Source organism: Salvia miltiorrhiza, chromosome 2 (assembly GCF_028751815.1).
Source record: "Salvia miltiorrhiza cultivar Shanhuang (shh) chromosome 2, IMPLAD_Smil_shh, whole genome shotgun sequence".
Lineage (NCBI taxonomy): Eukaryota > Viridiplantae > Streptophyta > Magnoliopsida > Lamiales > Lamiaceae > Salvia > Salvia miltiorrhiza.
In genome coordinates this window covers 70,595,863-70,617,083 of record NC_080388.1, presented here as the reverse complement: position 1 = coordinate 70,617,083, position 21,221 = coordinate 70,595,863, and the positions used below count along the sequence as shown (strand labels likewise).

Genomic DNA, 21,221 nt, shown 5'->3' with positions numbered 1-21,221 from the left:
TTTTACACCAAATTTTCAAGCATTCTATTCCTATCATTTGAATTTGATAGCATAACTGAACATACCCGTTGCTAACTCAGAATCATCCCAATTCGTGTAGTCTTTTACAGTCATTTACAATTCTACTGCAGCCTCAATAGTTTGCATCAAAACTGCATCAAAAAGATGCAGTTTTAACTGGATATTATTTACAAGCCTAATGTAGCCTTGACGTCTGCATCCACGATATACATCTGCTAATCCCACTCAGTATCGAAAAAACCAGCATCTTTCATCTCTGAGTAATAAGCGTTGTCCAAGAGCCAGTCTTCCTCCTGCAAATACATATCTATATATATTAAAACCAATAATCTAATCGTGCAATTCTCTCGACTGTGTACATATGAAACAACGATTACCTGGAAAAAGTCAGCCAGGAAAGTTGCATAAAGGAAAGGAAGATAAAGGGAGTGACGACAGATGATTAGAAGATTGTACAACCTAAGAGAACGATTTCATTAGATGAATCAAAATGAATCCTTGTACTAGATTGAAGATCCTTTTAAAGGATCAAGGGGAAAAGATACGCACCAAAATCCAACGCCAAAACCAATACCAGACAGTCCACTAGCAATCAACCCCAAAACATTTAGTGCAAACAAGGTGACTACATAGTTGTAGAATGATGGCCTAGCTGCATATGTTGAACATATTTTAGTCCAAGTACGTGATCAAAATAGAAACAGAAGCTTTCAATATGAGAGAAAGTAGCACTAACGTGGCAACTTATCCCTCCACTTTGAGTAGTGAACAAATAGTATGTAGCAGTAGACTGCAGTCAGGACCAAAGTATGAACAAACAGTAAAGTCCACTTTCCCCAATGTGCTGTATCAGCGTTAGTGAATAGGGGCACCCCAAATCCAAATATGAAGATAGCCTACAGAAAAGAGTGATCACATGCTTTTGAGTAAAAACTGATCGGCAGCAAGGGAACTCAACATGCTTCCATAAATAGTAGTACTTCTAAAATTTAGTCCAGTAGAAGTGGAGTTCTTTTGCTTCTGAAAAATGGGTGGTATACTGCTAAATTTGGTTTTAGGAAGAACAGAAAAAACAATACATGAAACTCTATGAAAGGATTTAAGGATGTAAATAGATATGGCTTTGTTACTGCTGTCCATGGTTCTCTATATGTAACTTTTATTGGGATAGTACCTATCATAATATAAGGAAAGAGAGACATTCATTACCTGGATAAGCACATCGACGGCAACAAAGGAACCTGAAACTAGGAAAGTGTGTGCTAGCGCTTCCAATCCATTAGCATAGTTCTCCTGAAGCAGGAATGCCACTATGCTAATTTCTAGAGATAGCATTCCACATTCTGTGAGCAACGACAAAAGGTTCCAAGCAGTCGCCTTCTCAGGAACGCATTCCCATCCCTGATTTTTCACCAAGGAATCACTAAAATGAGAGAGAGAGAGAGAGAGATTCTTTGTGATGCCAACTGTATGTTAATAGTACAATGCAACATTATACGAGCAAACTTTTTTAGGGAAGAGGAAGTTCTAATCTAATATCAATGGAATACAATTTTCAAAATACTCAGGGGACAAATGGAACCTACAAAGCATATCTATAAATGTAGTTTCAAAAAACCAGGTACCATTGTAGTTATTCATTGAACAACCAAATGGAGCAACAAAAACTAATTTTGAGTTTTGACTACAATTCAGTTGGAGTGTGGATAGTCACAGTAAGGCAAATAAAGGATTCTTCGTCAACGCACACATAATAGCATGGCAAAATTTAAAACCCAAACCAGCTATAGCTGTTGCTCCAAAAAAGCCCCTTACCTACAGATGAATGGTGATTTTATAACTTGTTCCATCATGCCAAACAAATCTTATGACTTGTGTATCAATGCATATCTGAGCGCAGTATTCTTATGCTACATTCGCAAATTATCTTGTCAACTCAACTGAAATCGTACTAAAATTCAACAAATAACATGGTACCAAGGCATGCATAAAACACTCCCTAATACGAGATACTCAAGAAGATCAAGCAACTAATTAATCACACTTCAACTTTCGATTTCTGTTAATATCCTTCAAACTAACAAACGCTAAAGCTGCAGACTGATGTACGCATACCAGATATATATTATCCCATCATTACAAACAAATACTGATATCGAAAAATGCAGTATCATAACCAAAACCAATTCTTTAAGACATTTAAAAATGTAGCAGGAAGTTTCCAAAAATCGCGTACATCCACACGACAACAAAGCGAAAAGTAGCTCAATTCACTGATATATAAACAAACACACTCTCAAAAATCCAAAAATCAGAGGACAAAAACTGCACCTGAAGAAGAGCCCACGCCAAATTAAGAAGAGCTGACAACCATAACAGCGCGTAGTACGCAATCATGACGTAAGACTTCCGGTGGCGCAGCTTCTTTACATTACGCCTTGCCTGGAACCCTAAGTACAACACCAACAAAACCGAGGGTACAACAAGGGCCGCCTCGCGCCAGAAACTGTTGCATCCCTCGCTTTGAGAGCTGTACCATTCAGAAATTCTCACGATTTTGGTCCGCACGGGAGGATCCGTTATGTTCTGCCCTGAAGCAATCGAGAGGGTTATATTAGGGTTTGACATTCGCCGAATTCGATTCAATTTAGCGGAGCGACAATCATCCGATCAATCATGGGGGAATCGAAATGCTTCATCGATCATCAAATGCAAATTTGCAGCTTCGGAGATCAGCAATTGCCGATTAGTAGTTTAGTACGATTTGAGAGAGAAAATGCGTGTGTGTGTGTGAGAGAGAGAGAGAGAGCTACGAGTCTATTGAACCATGAGGTGGTGGTGTTTTGTGTGGGTTTAGAGTTTTGATACTTTCACATTTTACCCCTCTTAATTTGGTTATTCGTAGTTTTGCCCCCTAAAACCATTTATTTATTCAATACCGTCCCCCAACTCAAAGAAAATATTGGGCAAAGGGGCAAAAACACCTTTGGAATAAATTACTATCCTTATATTATTTTCAAATATTAGACGGGTCTTCAAAGAATCAAAATTCAATGTTTGAAAAAAAAAATGATTTCTTCTTCTTTTATTCTAGCAAAGTTAATTTAACGGGAAAATTTGACAAAAATACCCCCATAAAGGTTTCAGCCGAAACCCAAATAGAATTCCATTCGCCAAAAAATACTAGTATTATTTCATAATTACTATTGAAAAATGATTTTTTTTTATATAAATTACACAAGTAAATAAAAATATCGTTACAATGCATTTATGAATTCAATAGTAGAAGATAAAACATTGCAAAAGAGAATTTCGTTTCCTATGATTTTTGAACAACCAATAAGATTTACAAATCTCAACATGAAATGAAATGGATCGATATTAGGCTTCATCTCATCATATTAGTTAAAGTTACATTCTAAATTATTTATTACTTTTTTCAAAATACTCATTCTTAGTTTTTAGATAAATACAACATACCAAACAAACAAAAAAGGAAGAAGAAAAACACTCGATAGTAGGGAAAAAAAAAAAGTAAAAGACAAATATCTATCCTCTAAATACATGATTCAAGAGAAAAGAACATACACTAAAATTTGTTAAAACATCAAGTTGATGCACAAACTTAATTAATTGCCTTGTGCTTGTGCATCAGATTTGGGCTTGATAAACATGGCTGGCAAGCCTGGGCCTGGGGTGGACCACCAACGGCTCGGCCCGTTGCAACGTCAACCCGTAAGCTTCCTCCATGCTTAAATTTTGGGCCGAAAGCCCATTACCCAATTCAAAATCAAATGCATGGATCAAAGTAGTAAACATCAACTGCACCATACGTATTCCTAAGCTCATTCCTGCACAAACTCTCCGCCCAGCCCCAAACGGCATCAATTCGAAATCGTTTCCTCTCACGTCCGCATCGGGCCTCTCCCCGCCCCTCAAGAACCGCCCGGGCCGGAATTCGAGTGGATCGGCCCATACATTCGGGTCACGAGCGATGGCCCAAACGTTGACGAGAAGCGTGGAATCTTTGGGGATGAAGTAGCCGTTGATCTCGCAACTCTCTTGCGCGATTCTGGGCAGAGACAGCGGAGTGGAAGGGTGGAGGCGAAAATTCTCCTTGATCACGGCTTGGAGGAACGTCAGTTGGCCTAGGTCGGATTCTTTAACCAACCTATCCTTGCCTATTACTGAGTCCAGCTCCTTTTGGGCTTGGGCCAAAATATCTGGATTGCGGATGAGTTCTGCTATGGCCCATTCTACCGTGCTAGATGTTGTGTCTGTTCCTGCTGTAAATAAATCCTACCATGATATTATCGGAGTTAGTTACAATTCCATGCTTTTAATTGAATAACATGCACTTCTACCCCTTCCCTCTCACAAAAAATATGAATATTTTGTCATTTTAGGTCATTTCACAAAAATATGAACATTTATATTTTTATACACCACTTCACCACAATTCATTTAGTTTTTTTATCTCTATTTTTTATAAAGTGGGATTCATTTTCACTCACAATATATTTTTATCTAATATTTTTTAAAATTTGTGCCACCTACAAATATTCATGTTTTTATGAGACGGATGAAGAATAATAATGAGAAAGATGGTCTTGTGTCATTTATATGGGAAGAAATTATATTCTACATTTATATATAATACATCCACCACTAATTACATAATAATATTTCATTAGTTTAATTTCTATCAATAAAATATAATCATATGAGAGGTGAGTGTACAGTGTACTACGACCTATTATATAGAATGGAAATTCTAGATCCCTAAATCATGCTGATGGTCGACTTAATTGAGTGCAGAGTATTTAACATGAGATTATGTTTTATTGGATAAAACATAAAAGAGTATAAATAATATAGAATTGTAGTAATTAAATTTATTGTGATTGACACAACATTTGAGTATCAACCTTGCTAGTACTAGTTAATTCTTATATAATGTTTAATTATTTATAGATTATATAGGGTTAAGTGATTCACAACTATAATTTAGAATCCACAATTAGATTTTATTAATTCATAATTTGATTTGAATAAGCTATTATTAAGATTCAATTATATATTAGATACCTCTGGTAATTCTAAAAAAAAAACAAAAAACAAATAAGCACTACATGAAATTTTTCAAAAAAACAAAAACAAAAAATACTACAGTCATATTCCATAAAGTATAAGATGATATAAACATTTGCTAAGAAAATAATGATAAAAACACGTACCAAAAGCAACGCCTTAATCTCAATGTCCGTGATCTTCCCTCCCTCACCATTATCAACATCTTTCAAAGAAATCAACGTACTCAGTAAGTCCACGTGGCCCGCAATCATGTCATCAGAGCCGTTGATCTTGTGATCAGCGACGATGTTGTTGAAGAAAGTGTCGAAGCGTTGATGAAGTTTCTTCATCTTAGCCACCACTCCTTGCAAGTCCAACCCCTTGAGCGGTGGAATAAAATCGCCTATGTTGAATACTCCAGCCAACGACATCAATTCCTCCACCATCGCCTTCAACTCTTCCGCCGTGGTGTCTCCACACGCGCCGCCGCCGTTTCCGTGTCCCAACACGCGCCGCCCTAACATCACTCGAGCTATTGCGTTCGTGGCACACACGTGCACCGTTTCACTAATCCGTACAGGCTTATGTCCTGCGTCTGCTAGAGTGCGAACGATAATCCCCACTTCTTCCTGTAAAATTATATATATGCTCAATACTATACCAATAGAAAAACATAATTGATCATATATATTTTGATTTTATTTTTAAATCTTTGTAAATGAATACCAACAATTTTGATTTTTGCCGTTAAAGCTTCTCTAGTTTTTATATGGAGTAAAACGATGTCATTTCCTATATAATTAAACTTAAAAAATGAGCCAGACTATAAAATTTTGCATCTATGTATAAATATATATTTCAAATGCTATCAATCATGTCATATTTTTGAACGATTTTAGTCTATGTGACAATGTCAAATGCAAGAATTTTGGATAGGAGATTGAACTTGTTGAAGTACGATCCGAATGTATTTGCATGGGTTTGGAGAAAGATTTATGAGCCAAATTTTTTTGGGCAGTTCGTACATTTTTTTTAGGCCTAATGGATTTAAAATTATGGGCGAGTTCTTGCTATAATAAATAGTTTTTTCCATTTCCATTAATTTAAAAATAAGTATATTGAAAGCACATCAACAATACATCTGCCCGTTTATTTTTTAAAAATCATTCCACCTTTTAGAAGACTAAACTTATTTTGATTATTAGTAGTTCACGATCTAATTATTTCAACTAGATAATTAATTCAAATTCAACATTGGAAATTAACTAGGATAAGTAAAAATGACAAAAATAACACAAATTTAACAAAGTACTACTGCAACATGTTAAGCAAAGCAATTAACATAGTTGCGAAGAATGTTTCCACTTGATCCATGTCATTTTTTCGATCGTCGATCACAATATAGGAGCAAATTATGTAACTAAAAAGATTTGGTGATTTTCGTTTCACAAATATTTGAAAGTGATGTCGAAATTGCAAAAGACGAACAAATTATTTATTACTCCATATTTTGTAATGATATAGATATAGATATAGATATACGAAGAAAGCACAGAACCTCTCTAACATGGCGGAAGTCATCCAAAGCCTTGGCGGAGAAGAGGTGGAGGGCACAAATCTTGCGAAGCAAACGCCACCGCGGGCCGTATGGCGCAAACACCAAGTCCTGATAGTTGTAAGCGACGTGCTCAGCGCCGGCGTTGGGCGGCCGGCTCAGGAAGTTGGTGTCGTGCACTCTCAAGAACTGCTCCGCCACCCCTGCGGAGGCGGCCACCACCACGTGCACGAACCCCATCTTGAGGTGCAAGAGGGGGCCGTGCACCCGGGCCAAGGCCGCCATCGACTGGTGGGGCTTCGCCCCCAGCTGCGGGAGGTTCCCAACGATCGGCCACGGCCTCGGCCCTGGGGGCAGCCGCCGCCTCTTTTGGAAGAAGAGATAGAAGAGTAACCCTAAAATGGAAGTGCATATGATCAAACTTGCAGTGGCGCTCATTGCATATATGTGATTTTCCTAAGCATGCACCTGGATATAAATTCTTTCTTTTTTGGGTTGTTGCTATTAACTAATTTATATTATGCTATTTGTAATATATATATATGTTATGCATTTTGCAGTGGTGGTTGGCATTTGTATTTCCTGGGGGTTGAGGAGATTAGTCAAAAGTTTTCACGAAGTTAGGTGCTGGGTTCTTTAATTTTTCCTTTTTCGTTTTTGACAGTTTTAACCCATCCTTTTTCTTTAATATTCTACAGCTGTGCACGTATAAGCTTTAAATTTGACTGCATATTATAAATCTCCGTGTTATTGTTATTAAGTTATTATTATTATTATTATTTAAAATTCAAGGGTTTATTAATTACTATAATTAAATATGTGGGTTCTTTGTTACCTTTAGCAGGTGGTACACATAAAGAGGATTTAAGAGGTGTTCGATTTATATGTACGTGTGCGTTGATTTAACGATAGGTGATTAATGCCCAAAGACTGAGGTTTTGGGTTTGAGTCCATCGTCATATGATCTTTAAATTTATTTATTTATTTATGTAATTTATAAAAAAAAAAAGTGATCAATTTATCATTTTAATTTATTTTAAGTTATAAATAAAAGTAAAAGACCATTAAGCATTACTTTTGATATAAGTTATCAAATCAATTATGCTAGTAATATTAATTTATTTGAAGTTACAAAAAAAAAGTAAAAGACCATTAAGCATTAATTTTCACATAAGTTATCAAATGAATTATGATAGTTATAATATTTTTCATCGTATCTCACTCTTAATTTCTCTGTTTTATAATTATTTATTATAAAAAAAATATTATTATCTAATCAACTCTAATTAATCTTTATCGTTAAAAATTGAACTTTAGAAAAGTTATATGTCCTGAATTAATAATTAATCCAAATAATTTATTATTAACCCAACAAATAATAACCACAAATATAATTGTGGTTATTATTTGCAAATATGATCCAATTGTAAGCGGTGCTAAAGAAAAAGTATTTAACCACAAATATGTGTCTATGTCGGGCAAATTTACACAGAAGTGGTAGGTTGCGATATCTTCAGTCGCACGTGAAGAGCTAGTCAACTCTTGAACGTTTGCTACTTTCAGTTAGCTGTATCTGGAAATTGGTTTTGTTCATTCTCAAAAAAGAAAGAATGAATTTTGCGAACTAATAAATATATTACGTCTCTATCATTTGAATTTCATGTGAGGTCATCCCAAGTGTGACCAGTGAAGTCAATATCTACAGCTTCAATCGCCAGCAAAAGATTCACGCAATATCTATAACTTGTGTGCTGCAAAGAAAATCAAAATAGCCCAAGAAATTAACAGAAGATAGGAAATGAGGGTGAAAAAGTAGTTACATTTACAAAATAGTACATTTATCACCAGTTTTTTAACAAATGAGGCATGAAACATGTGGTGACCTAAGTCACCTAGCCCACATTTGATAGCACAAACTTTTGCAACCAAAAAAACACAGCCAAAAACACCATTACATCCAGAAAGAAAACCAGACCTTTATTTAAATATATTACGTCTCTATCATTTGAATTTAAATGTGAGGTCATCCCAAGTGCGACCAGTGAAGTCAATATCTACAGCTTAAATCGCCAGCAAAAGATTCACGCAATATCTATAACTTGTGTGCTGTAAAGAAAATCAAAATAGCCCAAGAAATTAACAGAAGATAGGAAATGAGGGTGAAAAAGTAGTTACATTTACAAAATATTACATTTATCACCTGTTTATTAACAAATGAGGCATGAAACATGTGGTGACCTAAGTCACCTAGCCCACATTTGATAGCACAAACTTTTGCAACCAAAAAAACACAGCCAAAAACACCATTACATCCAGAAAGAAAACCAGACCTTTATTTTAACAACTTCATTCCATAACCTCATCGTCATCATCCAACTCTTGGATCTTCATCCTCTTCACAGCTTGAGCAGCATCCGACCGCACCCCGTTAGGAATCTGAATCAATACATCCGACTTCTCCCCAGTCGCTGCATTCACGAGCCCTCCATTCTTCTCAACCCGGTACGTTAGCCCTGCTCCATCAATTGCAGCATCGATAAACACAGTCGAGTTCTCATCTATCTCCTCTCTCACAAGCATCTTGGATAGCTCCGTCACCACCCTCTTCTCCAGCCACCTCCGAATAGGTCGTGCACCGTATACGGGATCATAACTCTCGGCCAATATGACATCCAGTGCTGCCTCGGTCACACCCATGGCAATGCCCCTCTCTGCCAGCCGACTCGCCACATCTCTCAGCTGGAGGCGGCACACCTTCCTCAGCTGGTCGTGCGACAGAGGGTCAAACACCACTATCTCGTCTAGTCGGTTGAGCAGCTCCGGCTTAAAGTGTTTTCTCACCTGTTGAACGATGATATGTCAGTCACTAAATCGTTCAAATATTTAATAATGTATATTACAAATCATGTATATTAAAAGTTCAATTTACCTCTTGCATCACCATTTCACGAGCGCTTTCCATGGAGCTCTTCCCGCTCAATCCTCTTAGAAGATACTCAGCTCCGAGATTCGAGGTCATGATGATCACAGAGTTCGTGAAGTCCACCGTCCGGCCTTGGCCATCCGTCAGCCTGCCATCGTCCAGAACTTGCAGCAAAGTGTTGAACACCGTCGGATGCGCTTTCTCCACCTCATCAAACAGAATAACGCTATAAGGCCGTCTCCTCACGGACTCCGTCAGCTGCCCGCCCTCCTCATGCCCAACATACCTGAACAACAAGCAAACAGCAACAAACAATCAGCACCGCGATCATCAACCAATTGAGTAGTTGAACTGAACTCCGCTAGGAGCTCGTACTTACCCAGGTGGAGCGCCAATCAGTCGAGCAACAGAGTGTTGCTCCATGTACTCGGACATATCAATCCTCACCATCAAGTTGTCATCATCAAAGAGCTGCTCCGCCAATGCCTTGGCAAGCTCCGTCTTTCCCACACCCGTTGGGCCAAGAAACAAGAAAGAACCGGTCGGCTGCTGAGGTCGACCAAGGCCAGCTCTTGATCTCAAGACAGCCTCGGCAACAGCAGTGACCGCTTGATCCTGCCCCACAACACGCTGGTGCAGCCTCTCGCCAAGACCAATCAATCTCTCCTTGTCATTCTGACCGAGCCTCGTCACGGGTATACCAGTCCAGCGGCTCACAACCTCTGCGATCTGATCTGGCCCCACAGTCTCCGTAAGCATCCCATCCTCTGTAGCACCACCTTCGAGCTTGACAATGGCAGCCTCAACATCCTGGATCGCTCCATACCTCAAATCTGCAGCCCTAGCAAGATCGTATCGCCTTTCAGCTTCTTGCAAGGCATACATGAGCTCATCTCTCTTCTGCTTCAGCCTCCTGAGCTCGTCGATCCTCTCCTTCTCTTTTCTGTACTTCATCATCAACGGTTGCAGCTTATCCCTCAGGTCATCGAGCTCTTTCCGCACCTCAACGAGACGAGCTTTGCTAGCTTTGTCTTTCTCCTTCTCGAGAGCATGGAGCTCGACTTCCAACTGTATCCTCTTCCTCTGCAGATTGTCGATTTCTTCAGGCTGGCTGTCGAGCTGGACTCTCACATTCGCGCAGGCCTCATCAACTAGATCAATCGCCTTATCCGGGAGATGCCGCCCTGCACCACACTCAAAAACGTTAGGTAACTCCATCACTTCAAGAAAACAATCCAAGAAAACGAAACAATCACAACCTACATACCGGTGATGTAGCGAGACGACAGCTGCGCCGCAACCACGAGTGCCCTATCCTGTATCTTAACACCGTGATGCCCTTCATACTTCTCCTTCAAGCCCCTCAAGATGCTAACCGTGTCGACAACGCTCGGCTCTGCCACAAACACCTGCTGGAAACGCCTCTCGAATGCAGCGTCCTTCTCGACATACTTCCTATACTCCTCCAGCGTTGTCGCACCTATGCACCTCAGCTGGCCCCTCGCAAGCATCGGCTTGAAGAGATTCGCGGCATCCATCGACCCCTCAGTCCGTCCAGCACCCAAAACCAAATGAACCTCATCGATAAACAAGATAACCTTCCCTTCAGCTTCTTCAACCTCCTTCAAAACAGACTTCAATCTCTCCTCGAATTCCCCTCTGTACTTGGCTCCAGCGATCAGCGCCCCCATGTCCAGCGCTATAAGCCTCACATCAGCGAGATTGCTGGGAACATCGCCTGCAACGATCCTTTGCGCCAATCCCTCCACAACCGCAGTCTTGCCAACACCCGGTTCTCCAATGAGGACCGGGTTATTCTTCGTCCTCCTCGAGAGGATCCTAACCACTCGCCGAATCTCCTCATCTCTGCCTATCACGGGATCAAGCTTCCCGGCCTGCTCCACGAGATCACGGCCATAGGTCTTCAACGCCTGGAATGTGGTGTCTCCGGATGCGCTCTCTACCTTCCTCCCTTCCTTACCGCGCAGCTTCTCGACCTCTGATTTCACCTTAGCGGCATGTACGCCAGCCTCCTTCAAGAGGTCTTGAATCTGGGAATCTTCCAGAAGGCCTAGAATCAGCTGATCGACTGCTAGGTGCGTGTCGCCGCGCGATTTCTGCAGCGATTGAGCTCGCCGGATGACCTTGATAAGAGAGGTGCTGGCGGGGATCTCGTCAGGAGGCGGCGTCTGCGAGGGGATCTTCTTCATGGCTTGCTTGATCACCCTTTCCACCGCATTCACGGAATCTTCGCCGGCGCCGGCGCCGGCCACCGCCTGCCGGAAAATGCCGTTTGCATCGGACATTAAAGCTGATGCGAAGTGTAGAGGAGTGAATTGGGCGTGGCCGGAGCTCATTGCGAGCTCGTGGGCCGCGGCGAGGGTTTCATTTGTCTTGTGGGTGAATTTTTCGGGATTCATCACTGGATTATATTCTTAATCGGAAAATTCTGCGACAAAATTCAATAACACAATAATCAAATTTGAGAAAACATTGCGACATAACCGAAGAATCATCAAATCAATATAATGCATATCTGATCATAGTCATGACAAACATTTGAAATATAAGTAGCGACGAAAATTAGGGGAATACACTGCATTACGCAATGCACAATTTCCGCTTATTCGAAGAAAGTCGTTGATAAAATGATGAAAGATCATAATAGTGCCATAGTAAAAAACAGAGCATCGATACAGCATGACACCAGAACTAGAATCTAGAAATGCAAAACCCATGAAAATACACGCGGAAATTACAACAGAAATAATATTCAAGAATGCACGAGTGATCAACAGAAATCCACGAAAATGCAACAGAACTAAAAAATAAATTAGCATTCGAGATCATACCTGCAAGAACACTGGCCAACGCTCAGTACGATTTCGTATTCAAGGAATTTTGCGTCGAAAGATAATTTGTTTTTGCTAAAGAATGTGATGTATGCTGTGTGATGATTGATGTGTGTGTTGAAAGTGAAGCGTCGGTTTTGATAAGGCAAGAGAAATATCTGGAATTGGAAAGCCTCCACTGGAAACTACTAGAACTTATTTATCCCTCTTTTTTTCTTTTTGGTTTTTTGGAATTTTCCTTTTTCGGGAACTTTCTGGATTTACGTGACGTGTTCTGTGGCTACATTAACGGATTCAGATATTTTTATTGTCGGAGCACAAAATAGTTATAGATATAAAATACGTTAAAAAAGGTTATTTGTGTGTAAAACGAATTTTCAGTATTTTTTATTTTTTCATAAATTTTATTTTTTTAATATAAATATATAAATTTTATGATCGTCTCATTTTTTCCATAAAATTTATTTTTGCTTGTTGACGTGTGCGTCGAAACTATCACCGTAGAATACCGGTCGACGGTCTTAATTATTTTTTTTGAGTCATTTAAGTGTAACATACACAAACTTTCAATATTTTCTAATTTTTTCCCACGAAATTCATGTTTTTCTTAATTTTTTCCACGAACTTCAAGATTTTTCCCATGAAGTTCATTATTCTTTTCCTTCATTTTTACTTTCTCTTCTCCTAACAATTTTTTTATTATTTTTTCTCTTTTTTTGTAATTTTAATTATTTTTTTCAAATTTAATTTATAAATAAATATTCAATATGTATCTTAAGTTTAAGTTTGTAACAATAAATTTTTTCATTATTTTTTCTTTTTTTTAGTAATTTTAATTCTTTTTTCAAATTTAATTTATAAAGAAATATTCAATATGTATCTTAAGTTTAAGTTCGTAACAAAATCTTTAATATGGTATAAAAAGCATTAAAAATGAATTTCAAAATGACTATGTTATTAAAATTTTAAAATATTTTATTTTCTTTCTGTTTGTTAAAATTTTGCAACTTGTTTATTTTTGTCTGTGTATGAAAAAAAAATTATTTATTTATTATGTGAAATATTCTATAATAATATTGTGTATATTAATTTTCTTATCAAATAATTTAAAATTATTTATTAACTATAATTATCATTACACATTACACACAGTTGAAAATTACGTTTTTAAATTTAAAATTGCATTTATTTGTATTTTGATTCTGTTTAATATTTATATTTATTTATTTAAAATGTCATTTAATTTCGATTTCATCGTGCATCGCAAGGATGGTTGCACGAATGGACGTATTAGTTTTTCATTCAATGTATAATTTTTGGATCCAAATATCATATTAAAGCTTTTTAATTTCTTAACACAATCAAAAATTAAAATTAACATTTTAACCATAACTAATTAAGTGCAAACTCGTTGAGAAATATGTCATGATAGAAATTTTGGATCCAAATACTATATTAGAGATTTTAAATTTCTCGACACAATAAAAAAATTTAAACTAACCAAATATTGCAAAACAATTTAATTGACAAATATAAGGAAAATGATTTTTGTGAGAAAAAAAATGTGGGAAAAATAGAAAAGTTTTAAGTTCGTGGGAAAAATCAGAAAAGTATTAAATTCGTGGGAAAAATTAGAAAATGTTTAAAGTTCGTGTATTTACTTGCAAATGACTTAAACTAAAAATTCACACGTGTACGTGATAACACTCTTGTTTCTATGGTTTTTAATGTTTATATGATATCAATTTTATTGGAAATTGAGTGTTGAATAGTTGTTTTTGTGTTTAAATTGTTTTATCTTGTGAAATATGATACTTGCTCGTACTTTGGTGATTTTTATAGAAATATTGAGTCTGCATTTAGACAAATGGTCTTAATGAAAGTTGTAGATCATCGCGATACGAGTTTGTATGCGCAAATGGATTGCAAATCGGAGTTCGAACGAGAATTTCCGGGAATTTTCAGGATTTTCAGTATTTTTCGAGCTCTAACTGTATTTTTTTCCTCTGTGCCTATATTTACGTCATTTTCCTAACCTATTAGACACCTCTCTTCACATCTTTTCTCCATCGTTTCATATTTTTAAATTTTAGACTTATAATTTTATTGCTTTCATAGATTAAATTTATTTTCCTAGATTGAAGATTTCAAGATTCAAGCTGTCATTCTTTTCGGGTTTTATCATTTTTAATTATTTTATTGCTTTCTTCTTTATTTCCTAATGTCTAGCTAGTTTTCTTTTCTAGACTAAGATTTGTAAATAGTTAATTAGATCTATGTGATTGACTTGTTGTTGCCTTTTTGCTTTTTAATTTTTGATAATTAATTCCTCGTGCTTGATTTCTTGTGGATTATCTGACCAATAATTTGCATGTTTAGTTATTCAGTTTGAGATCTAGTGGAGATAATTGTTTAACGGATTCAGGAATGTGTGATATGTTTTTAACCTTGAGACTTAGTGGGAATATGTGAATCATAAGGAGCTATTCTTATGAACTGTTGGGAGTTAGCAGAATTTATTGAGGCTTAGCGGAGATAGATAATTTATTAATCTATTATCATATGCTGCTCTAATGAGAGTGTTTGATTATATTTGTGATCTATCATCAGGATGGATTAAACTGGTAATTATGATTAATAGGTTGATTATGTGAATTTGATTCATGAATTTACATCCCTAGGATCAGTATTTATTTATCTGAGTTATTTCTTTTTGTTTATTTATTTTATTAGAGTATTTTATTATTTAGTTTATTCTCCTATTTTTATTTGTTTTGTCATGCGTTTAGTTTTCATTTTTCTATCTTATTTGTGTTTGTCTGAATATTGCTATAGGATTTATTAGGATTAGGTTTAGCTTATCAGTCCATGTGGATATGATACTTGTTTGCTGTTTATTTGCTACAATTACACTGTATTAGTTGCAGTTTTGTTGTTAATAAAATAGCGATTAATACGCCACGTAGACAATAATATGCCACGTAAAAGTCAAGTTAGTTACAATTTGATCGGAATTGCTCACTGTGGAAAAAATCAGACAAACACAAAGTTGGGATAATTGCATGTAATATCATCAACTATAATAAAATTCCATTTTTCCCATAATTTCCCAAAATTCCATTTTTTACCATAGAACAGAAAAGTCATCCATTTTTCCCATAACTAACTTTATGAAAATATCAAAATAACCCCACAGTTATGCAAAATATTGCAGCAATCCCCACAACTTATTCTTTTCAATAAAATTACCCCAAAGAGTATTCTTATAATTATAACAACAGTAAAACATAAAATAGGCCCAACATGCTTCCGTAACACTTCAAAATAAATCTTAAATTTAAACCAACATTATACCTTTATCGACTGGTCTTCTTTAGGAGTCGGTCTTGTTGCGTTTTACGGCTCGTCTGCCCACCTGGCACGCACCAACCACGCACTCGCAAGAGATGGTTGCAACCCTTCTCCTTCACTAAGTGTCGACTTAATATTTTTGTTGGAAAAAATAAAGAAAATATTTTTACTCAACCCGGAATAGTTGAACAAAACTAAGCGTTTATAGAGGAATTATATAAAATTTAATTTATTTCATAAAATAATCCCCAATGGAGGAGACTAACTTGTTTTAGCTACACATGGTAGCTAATCCTTGTGTACATAAAAATAAAAAGGAACTAAACTTAAAACGAAAAAACTTTGAAAAACAAATTAAAATACAAAGATAATTCTAGAGAGAGGAAGTGGTGTTGTGAAAATGTTGTGTATTTTCCGGATGATCTTCTTCTCTCCAGCACTTGTGATTATATAGAGGTCTGATACCCTCTATTATTGCTTGGTGGTTGGCCTCGGATGCTATCTTCGTGGCCAGCTTGCTTGAAATTGACAGCCACCTTCTTTTGTTGGCCATTATTTCCGACACTTGTTGGTGTTGTCACATGTGATGGGCCCTTGCTTTATCGCTTTGTGATAATGCTGGTAGGGGCCGGCTGCTTTACCTTCCACTCACATTTGTCCTGGAGCGCTGAGTGGTCCTCCTGTCATTCCACCCACTTTTGGCGTTTCTTTTGTGGGTGCGATCCTTGCTGTGAATCACATGATTCACTTTGTTCTGTCGGCCACCTTACTTTTTTGGTGCCCGCGGTGTTCTTCCCTTTGGGGTCTGACGCTCGTCATGCTCATCAGACCGGAACCTCCTTCTGTCAGGTTTCGGAAGGAAACCTTTGCCGAATTCTGGTTCCTTCTGCGACGAACATTGGTCGCAGATTCTCTCGATCCAATGGCTCACATGAGCCATATTGCAGAATTTGCGACGAGTCTCTTTGCTCCCCGCGATCTTGTTTCCCCAAATAGTTTGCCTCTTATTCTCGAAAGAATTTTCAGCAAACTGAGTTGTTGTTCCTGTCATTGTGTTAACCAGGAACGTTCCCAGATCTGAGCTCTGAAAGAACTTGAATCTGGACTTCATTTTGTCCATCTCTGTAAGACAGACCCAAAGACCCCATGCTCGTCTCGTGGAGATTTGATCCTCCGTAAATGTTGAGACGATTGCGGCATTAAACTCAGGAACTTTGATCCGGTTCAAGGCTCCCGTATCTGGTCTCCGAAGCTTAATGAAATGGAAGGCTTCGTAGATTCCTTTACCCACTGGCTCTGGAGCTGCACTGAAGAAGTACAATTCCAGAACGTCTCCCCTTTTGAGGGACTCGTTGTTCTCCCATGCGTCGAATACCGTTTTCTGGATCCATTTGGGTAGACCCTTGATTTCGGTGAATGCCGGAGAAGTGGTATAAACTGAAGCTAATGCCCCAAATTCATACCATTCTTTAACATCGTTGGGATTGGCTCCTGGCGTGAACCAAACCCTTGGATACTTTCCTGCAACATCAACCCGACAATTTCCCGGATTAATGCCCCTTCTCGTCAGAAGTTTCTCCCACCTGTCTTGATAATTTTGCCAAGAAGGAGAAGAAATGATAAGATTAGTATCAGCCTTAACTTGGCCTGTCATGGGCCTAAGGCTGATCTCTCCCTCTTTTACCCCAGAGGTGGAGGGTTGACATGTTGATTCAGGGAGTGACCCCTTAACAACATCTTTTCCTCGAGCGTCCGGCTGTGAAGCCATTCTCTCAGGACTTGGGCTAGGGGTACTTGAATCCCCTGCTACAGGTAATCCGCCCTGTACGGAAAGCATTGCTTTAGCCCGATTTTCACGGACTGCGCGCAAGAGCGGCTTTTCAGTTGCTTCCTGAAGATTGAACATTTTCATGAAACAGACATCAATTTGGCTAGATACTTTGGCTTCATCAGCCGCTTGCATCTTTCCTGCTTGTTTAGTGTGTAGTACACACTTCTGCCATTCTTGTTGTAGCAGCTCTAAGCTTTCAAAGAGCTGCCCCTGTATTGCCTCGATGGCCTCCGCTTCAGGGAGCTCCATCCCTTGTGAGGAAATCTGCAAGAACATTTTGCTCAGATTTCAAAACGACAATATCATAATCATAATATTGGCATTCTGCTTGCCATCTAATTAATCTAGCCTTTTCAGGTTTAGATTCAAACTTTTTTGTTAAGAAAGCTTTAACGTTAGTGTTATCAACTTTCAAAACGAATTTTTTAGCAAGTAAGAAAAGCGGCCATTTTTTAAACGCCTTTCGCACTGCAAAGAATTCCTTTTCGTTGATGTGCCATCGCACAGCTTCATCGTTGGAGAATAGACCGCTACAGTATCTGCAAGGTTCTTCTCCATATGGGGTGATCTTTGTGAGTACTGCTGCCCACCAGAAATCACTCGCGTCGGTATAGAGGACCAAATCATCCTCATCTTGTGGTATTGAAAGTTTTGGGAGATTTCTGCAAATCTCTTTCAACTTCTTCATACCCTCTCGATGTTCCTCCTTCCAAATAAATGGAACATCTTTCTTCAGGAGTGGACTGAAGACCTTTCTGTATTCTGCAAGGTTTTTGATGAACATCCCTGCAAAATTGACAACTCCGAGAAAACTTTGGAGCTGCTTCTTCTCTTTGAGATCCTCCGGGAAACCCTGGACCTTTTCCACAATATGATCTTGTAGAATAATCCCGGATTCATCAATCTCGATCCCCAGAAACTCCATCTTCTGGGTGGCTATGACTGCCTTCTTTTCTGACAGCACTAGTCCTTCTTGTTGACAAACATCCGCAAAGATCTCCAGATGCCTGACATGTTCATGAATGTTTTTTGATGCAATAAGGATGTCATCAATATAAACAAACATAAACGAAGAATAATCTTTAAAGAGATTATCCATCTTTCTTTGGAATATCTGAGGCGCGTTGGCTAACCCCATTGGCATGACATTCCAGACATAATGTCCTTGAGGAGTTGAGAAGGCTGTGAACTTCTTACTCCCTTCCTCCATGCGAATCTGGTAGAAACCTGATTTGCAATCGAACTTTGAGAATACCCTTGCACTTCTGATGCAGTTGATAAGGTGTTCTCTGCTTGGAATGAAGTATCCGTCAAACTCAAGAATGTCATTAATCCCTTTATAATTAATGACCAATCTTGGTTTTCCTCGCTTGATCTCCCCATGATTTCTTACCAGAAATCCAGGACTGTTGTAGGGTGATCTTCCATCTTCGATAAGTTTTAAATCAAGGTGTTCCTTGATTATACTCATCATATCCTGTTGATCTTGAGGGTTCATCAGGATAGGCTTGTATCTTACGAACTCATGCTCCTTTCCAGTTTTGACTTTCAAGGTTGCTCTGAGCTGGTTCTTATCCCACCATGCCAAGGGATCCTCGTGATAACACTTTTGGATTCTCCTTTTGACGTCGGCTATGGACACCTGTTCGTCTTCCTTGATATCTTTGTGTGATATCAAGGATACTTTGAGGATTTGAATTTCCTCCTCAGAGAGATCTGGAAATCCCTCAATTCTGCATTTGAGCAAAACTTCGCCGAATCTCCTTTGATCCTTCATTTGAGGTCGCCGGAGTCTGCCATCATCACCACGCTTGCTGCGGAACTTGATGGGCATTGAACGATGAAAAGCTCCTTGGAGCCTTTGCACGATGATTTTGTGGTCACAATTTGTTGTGAACACAAGCCTCCTGGCTTCATTGTCTTGTATAAATCTCTTGAAGCTTTGCAGAAAATTATTTCCCAATAATATATCTGCTCCGGTATCATGGAAATAGATTGGTGGAGTCTTGACCTTGTACCAAGGTGTCTGTCCTGCTCCGCCGATCAGTATTTCCGTTTGTTTTACTCCTTTCGATAGAAGTAAAATCTTTTTGGAGAAATCCCTTCCTGCAATTCGAGGTAGATCTTCTTCCACTTCTGCTGGAAAGACTCCTCGTTTTGCTGTACAGATTCCTGCTCCCGAATCCACATAAGCAGCAAAATATTCTGCTTTGAATTTCTCGTATAACATCCCAACAGAGATGTATATTGAGAATGGACTTGTCATTAGATCATCAACCTCTGACGCCCGATTGTGATCTCCATTCCTCCTGATTTCCATGACCATGGTTTATATTTGTCAAGGAAATCTCGTCCTAAGATCAGGACATCTGCTTCTTGTCCGGCTTGGCCTTCGGTCTGGATTTCAAAACCGCCAACCTCCAGAATTCCGATATATCGGTTGTCTCCTGGATTTGCCAAATAATACAACGAGCTACAAGGAAATTTGTTCTCCTTGTTAGTTGTATCAAATCTCGTGGAAACCTGTCTCCATCCTTCGGGACATTTAAGCTTGACTTTCCTGTCCAGAACTGGGGTTTCCTGAATCGCCATTCTCTCATATGAATGAGAGAAACTTCTTGTAATAGGCCCTGAAGTTAGCCTATTTCCTTGGAATGATAGCCTTGGTGCTCCTAGTCTGAGACTTTGGGTATGGCTAAGCACCATCTTGTCTCCAATATCGATGTCGATTTCTCCGATCTGAGGAATCTCCACTCGGTTTGGTTTGACTGCCTTGGCTACCTCCTTGAATATTTCTGGAATTTCAATGAACTCTTTTCCCAGAAATAATTCTGTGTGATGGGAATTTGATAAGGCATACGAGACTTGATAAGTCAGTGAGTATGGCCTATTCCCTTCTGTCAACAGCTCCTTCTTTTTGTAGTCCTGATAGAGGGTCAGGGCTCTGCTGAAGGATGAATCCTGTAGATTATAAGCGATCTGTGGATAGAACTCGGTTATAATCGTCTTGGCATAGAGATTGCCTGAAAAGGCTCCCAGAACTGATGCTCTAGTATCTCTGATTCTTTTGTCGCAAAGTGCGACATCAATTGGTTGGTCTGTCCCTGGGGATAGGGATGATTTGATCACCAACTGAATTGCTCCAATATGAATCCATTTCATCGTACTTGCGACTTCTGGCTTCATTTTCTTAAGATCCTGCCTAATATCTTCAGCAGGAACCAGCTGGATTTCCACCTGATTACTTGTAATCTCCATCGGAAGCGCCATTTCTCGGTTTGTGACACCAAAATAGACATGATGCTTCCTTTTGGATGGAATCAAGCTATTGAAAACTCGATTCAATCTCCCATTGGAAAACCCTTGGTATGTCTGTACCTCTCCGGTTTCCCTATTGAGTTTCTTTACGAGCTTTTTCACCACTTCTTCCTGTGGAATCAGAAAATGGCTAGTGAATCCATTCTGATCCTCCTTCTGGATGTGGTGGACCTCGTGTTCCTCTTTAGTCTGACTCGTCTCCGGTTGATCCATCGGACATCTCCGAATCTTCAGAGCTAAAGACCTCTTCTTGCTCATATATACTCTCATCAGAGGATATATCTTCGAATTGATACA

General features: G+C 38.6%; 3 protein-coding genes across 4 annotated transcripts; all 3 read right to left on the bottom strand.

Moving 5' to 3' along the window:
* On the bottom strand, nucleotides 1-2,984 carry LOC131008845 (protein CANDIDATE G-PROTEIN COUPLED RECEPTOR 8-like). Of its 2 annotated transcripts, XM_057935926.1 has the most exons (6): nucleotides 2,353-2,984; nucleotides 1,231-1,422; nucleotides 758-917; nucleotides 571-673; nucleotides 399-480; nucleotides 1-314 (listed from the first exon to the last, which is right to left on the bottom strand). In XM_057935926.1, exons 1-6 carry the CDS (start codon nucleotides 2,647-2,649, stop codon nucleotides 237-239), a joined length of 912 nt encoding a protein of 303 aa, XP_057791909.1. In that variant the 5' UTR covers nucleotides 2,650-2,984; the 3' UTR covers nucleotides 1-236. The 2 variants fall into 2 exon arrangements, with proteins under 2 accessions (XP_057791909.1, XP_057791908.1); XM_057935925.1 differs by having other exon boundaries at nucleotides 1-480; nucleotides 2,353-2,867.
* Nucleotides 2,985-3,422: 438 nt separating this feature from the next.
* On the bottom strand, nucleotides 3,423-7,172 carry LOC131008844 (flavonoid 3'-monooxygenase-like). Its single transcript, XM_057935924.1, has 3 exons — nucleotides 6,653-7,172; nucleotides 5,259-5,723; nucleotides 3,423-4,320 (listed from the first exon to the last, which is right to left on the bottom strand). The coding sequence occupies exons 1-3, from the start codon at nucleotides 7,085-7,087 to the stop codon at nucleotides 3,673-3,675; spliced, it is 1,548 nt and encodes a 515-aa protein (XP_057791907.1). The 5' UTR covers nucleotides 7,088-7,172; the 3' UTR covers nucleotides 3,423-3,672.
* A 1,631-nt stretch (nucleotides 7,173-8,803) lies between these two features.
* Nucleotides 8,804-12,599, bottom strand: LOC131008843 (chaperone protein ClpB1). Its single transcript, XM_057935923.1, has 5 exons — nucleotides 12,425-12,599; nucleotides 10,840-12,021; nucleotides 9,952-10,756; nucleotides 9,579-9,858; nucleotides 8,804-9,490 (listed from the first exon to the last, which is right to left on the bottom strand). The coding sequence occupies exons 2-5, from the start codon at nucleotides 11,990-11,992 to the stop codon at nucleotides 8,996-8,998; spliced, it is 2,733 nt and encodes a 910-aa protein (XP_057791906.1). The 5' UTR covers nucleotides 11,993-12,021; nucleotides 12,425-12,599; the 3' UTR covers nucleotides 8,804-8,995.
* Nucleotides 12,600-21,221: the final 8,622 nt, after the last annotated feature.

Excerpts from the sequence above, each read along its gene's own strand:
- LOC131008844 (XM_057935924.1), bottom strand. The coding sequence starts at position 7,087 with ATGAGCGCCACTGCAAGTTTGATCATATGCACTTCCATTTTAGGGTTA. Across the intron at positions 5,724-6,652 it reads ACTTCCGCCATGTTAGAGAG|GAAGAAGTGGGGATTATCGT; the intron begins GTTCTGTGCTTT and ends ATAATTTTACAG. Across the intron at positions 4,321-5,258 it reads AGATTAAGGCGTTGCTTTTG|GATTTATTTACAGCAGGAAC; the intron begins GTACGTGTTTTT and ends ATATCATGGTAG.
- LOC131008845 (XM_057935925.1), bottom strand. The coding sequence starts at position 2,649 with ATGTCAAACCCTAATATAACCCTCTCGATTGCTTCAGGGCAGAACATA. Across the intron at positions 918-1,230 it reads CCGTCGATGTGCTTATCCAG|GCTATCTTCATATTTGGATT; the intron begins GTAATGAATGTC and ends TCTTTTCTGTAG. Across the intron at positions 674-757 it reads GTGGAGGGATAAGTTGCCAC|CTAGGCCATCATTCTACAAC; the intron begins GTTAGTGCTACT and ends CAACATATGCAG.
- LOC131008843 (XM_057935923.1), bottom strand. The coding sequence starts at position 11,992 with ATGAATCCCGAAAAATTCACCCACAAGACAAATGAAACCCTCGCCGCG. Across the intron at positions 10,757-10,839 it reads GTCGTCTCGCTACATCACCG|GGCGGCATCTCCCGGATAAG; the intron begins GTATGTAGGTTG and ends AGTGTGGTGCAG. Across the intron at positions 9,491-9,578 it reads GTGAAATGGTGATGCAAGAG|GTGAGAAAACACTTTAAGCC; the intron begins GTAAATTGAACT and ends ATCGTTCAACAG.